This window comes from Etheostoma cragini, chromosome 23 (assembly GCF_013103735.1).
Source record: "Etheostoma cragini isolate CJK2018 chromosome 23, CSU_Ecrag_1.0, whole genome shotgun sequence".
NCBI classification, from domain to species: Eukaryota; Metazoa; Chordata; class Actinopteri; order Perciformes; family Percidae; genus Etheostoma; species Etheostoma cragini.
In genome coordinates this window covers 569,886-573,540 of record NC_048429.1, presented here as the reverse complement: position 1 = coordinate 573,540, position 3,655 = coordinate 569,886, and the positions used below count along the sequence as shown (strand labels likewise).

Genomic DNA, 3,655 nt, shown 5'->3' with positions numbered 1-3,655 from the left:
TAGTCCCAAGGATCCCAACAGTCCCGACAGTCCCAACAGGCCCAAGGACCCCGACAGTCCCAACAGTCCCAAGGATTTCGACAGTCCCAAAGGTCCCAAGGATCCCGACAGTCCCAGTTTTAGCAGCAAGATCTCTGTTTGTTTGAGGGTCTATTGAAATGTAACTACCCATATTAGGTTTAATAGCACTTTAACTGTAAAACGTTACATCATATTCACACAGAAAGCAGATTAGATGAGTAATGTTCTTCGGTTCTGGCATTACTGTAGAAACCTCAGATCTCCAAGACAAGTCAACCAGGAACTGACAAACAAAACAATTCATTTTATCTAAACTACGTTGGACATATTAATACTTATTACTTACTCTTTTATTGACATTTCTTTCTCCAAGAGCACTCAAATGGCTAGGTTGTTTTCTTATAATATTTTGACATTTTTAAGACTGTTAATATTCATCCAGCTCCTGTTAAGTTGGTGATTTATAGATGATGAGGTTTGCATCCCTAAATAGCATTGTGAGTCAACAAATAGCTGAAAGCTGCTAAAAAACACATCAAAAACATGTAAAAACAGTATAAAAATAAAGTTATTATTACTTCGATACACCAAAAATAACACACCCACTACATAAGTATTTACAACAGCAGGTCAATGAGATGACCGCGCCATTGCAACGCAAATTATTTCACATTTTTGGTATAAAGCAACGTATTTAACAACAAGGGAAAAGCAATAAAAAGGCTAAATACTACTCAGAGCGTTAACTCCGACACAAAGCAGCGAAACATTTCTCTATTTGGCCGAGGTGCTGAAAGCTGGAAAACATTACAGCAGCAATTTAGGTTCTTGAGACTAGAGCCCGACCGATATATCGGCCGATATTTCGGCATTTCCCGATCTATCGGCCGATATGTCGGCATTTCCCGATCTATCGGCCGATATGTCGGCATTTCCCGATCTATCGGCCGATATGTCGGCATTTCCCGATCTATCGGCCGATATGTCGGCATTTCCCGATCTATTGGTATCTGCATTTAGAATGGCGAATTTTTTAAATATTCTTTCATCTGTAAGTTACCGAGCAGCAGACAACACGTTCATTTTTTGGAAATACCAGGGTTTGATTGGTTGGGAGGCAGGGCTGTAGCACTCAAGGTCGGTCTTGGACTCGAGTCCGAACTCGAGACCGTTTTTCTTTGGTCTCGGACTTGTCTCGGACTCGTTAGTATTTGGACTTGTCTCGGTCTCGGCCGCTGGTCTTGCCCAATATGGCTTCTGGTCTGGACAGAGTCCAGGTGTCTTTGTTATTTTGATAATAATATTGCAGGGGATGGGTAACCCAAAATGATTGTCTTGACACTGCATAAGACCTTTATTCTGTCCTGGACTAGGTCTTGACTCAGACTTTAACCTCTTTGAACTCGGCCTTGACTTGGACTCGACTAGTCCTGGTCTTGGACTCGACTAAGCTGGTCTTGACTACAGCCTTGTTGGGAGGTGTAGCACAAGACAAGGAAGAACCCGTTACGGGTTGGAGTGGATCCGGATCACCGGGCGGATCATGGATCTGCAATAAATCCACCTCTCGCACGATCACAAGATTGTTTTTGTTCTCAAAACTAGCATTTGAACATTTGCAAGCTCTAATTTACTGAAAACTTTACTACATCTAAGTTTTAACCCTCATGTTGTCCTCATGTTGTCTTCATGTTGTCCTCATGTTGTCTTATGTTGTCCTCATGTTGTCTTCATGTTGCCCTCATGTTGTCTTCATGTTGCCCTCATGTTGTCTTCATGTTGCCCTCATGTTGTCCTCATGTTGTCTTCATGTTGTCCTCATGTCGTCCTCATGTTGTCTTATGTTGTCCTCATGTTGTCTTCGTCGTTGTCCTCATGTTGTCTTCATGTTGCCCTTATGTTGTCCTCATGTTGTCTTCATGTTGCCCTCATGTTGTCTTCATGTTGTCTTCATGTTGCCCTTATGTTGCCCTCATGTTGTCCTCATGTTGTCTTCATGTTGTCTTCATGTTGTCCTCATGTTGTCTTCATGTTGTCCTCATGTTGTCTTCATGTTGCCCTCATGTTGCCCTTATGTTGCCTTAATGTTGTCTTCATGTTGTCCTCATGTTGTCCTCATGTTGCCCTTATGTTGTCCTTATGTTGTCCTCATGTTGTCCTCATGTTGCCCTTATGTTGTCCTCATGTTGTCCTCATGTTGTCCTCATGTTGCCCTTATGTTGTCCTCATGTTGCCCTTATGTTGTCTTCATGTTGTCCTCATGTTGTCCTCATGTTGCCCTTATGTTGTCCTCATGTTGTCCTCATGTTGTCCTCATGTTGCCCTTATGTTGTCCTCATGTTGTCCTATATAAATGTTCTTTTTAATATTTTCAATTTTGACAGGAAGAGAACATGAGGGTTAATGATTTTTTCTACTTTAAAATGGACAATAAATCTTTGAACGCATATCTCTGTGCTGTGTGACTGATTTTGCAGTTTTTTGGGATCAATGAATAAATATTAATCTATTTATCTATATATTTATCTATCTATCTATCTATCTATCTATCTGTTCCCTGGCTCTTGGAGGTTGCAAAGAAGTCGCTACAGCATCAAATGAAGTACTAAAAGTACAAATAAAGCACAAAAAGTACTTAATTTGTACTAAAAAGTACTAAAATTAAAACAAGGTGCGCGCAGGTGACCAAATCACCAAGTAAGGTCCGGACCGCGGAGGCCACGAGAGCAGCGAGGCCGGGAGGTTCAGGTCTTTAAAAGATGTTAACAGTCATTTTCCAACAGCCAGCACCACAATAAATCATTTAAAATATCCTAAAAGACACAAAAACAACAGCGTGAGTCATCACTTTGAGTCAAACAACGTCTGAGACTCCATGACAGGAAAGAGGAAACGGGACAGTCTAATAACTGGAGTTAAAAAGCCAGCGGAGACCAGATAAGAGAGTCTTTTGAGCTCTTCTGCAGAACCTCTCGCCCCAAAACACACGTAGAAACAGCAGAGAAGAAGAAGAAGAAGAAGAAGAAGAAGAAGAAGAAGAAGAAGAAGAAGAAGAAGAAGAAGAAGAGCGGAGGCTTTCCATTTTCAGAAGATTACCTTCCCTGTTTCCGCCGGCAGGCTCCGCCCAAATGGGCTCTCCATCAAAGTCAAAGACCTCCTCCAGGATCCCCTAACGTCGGAGATCATACAAGGACCCTCTTCATGTTAGCACACTTCCTGGTACTTTAAGCCCCGCCTCCTCCTGTGGGGTGGCGCGCACTCATTGGCCGGTTTCTGCAGAGAGGCGGGCCTCGTACAGGCTCAAGGCGTGATGGACAAACTCGTACTGCTCGCCAGTCTGGATCATCCCACCCCTGCAGAGACAGACATATAGCGCCAAATCTCAACATCAGTTATCTAGGTCTAGACCGGACTCTGGGATGTTATTTATCTCCCAGGTCTTTCCATAAAGAGCAGGTCTAGACCAGGACTCTGGGATGTTATTTATCTCCCAGGTCTCTCCATAAAGAGCAGGTCTAGACCAGGACTCTGGGATGTTATTTATCTCCCAGGTCTTACATACAGAGCAGGTCTAGACCAGGACTCTGGGGTGTTATTTATCTCCCAGGTCTTTCCATAAAGAGCAGGTCTAGAC

The 3,655-nt window shown here is 42.9% G+C and overlaps 1 protein-coding gene across 1 annotated transcript in view; it reads right to left on the bottom strand.

The window, feature by feature from the left end:
* Positions 1 to 2,948: 2,948 nt before the first annotated feature.
* LOC117939047 (receptor-type tyrosine-protein phosphatase beta-like) overlaps positions 2,949 to 3,655 on the bottom strand; it is a gene marked incomplete at its 5' end in the record, with an annotated part of 20,366 nt that continues 19,659 nt past the window's right edge. The window contains one exon of the mRNA XM_034864089.1: positions 2,949 to 3,374. Within this exon, the coding sequence (XP_034719980.1) occupies positions 3,281 to 3,374 (94 nt within the window). The remainder of the gene's footprint in view (positions 3,375 to 3,655) is intronic.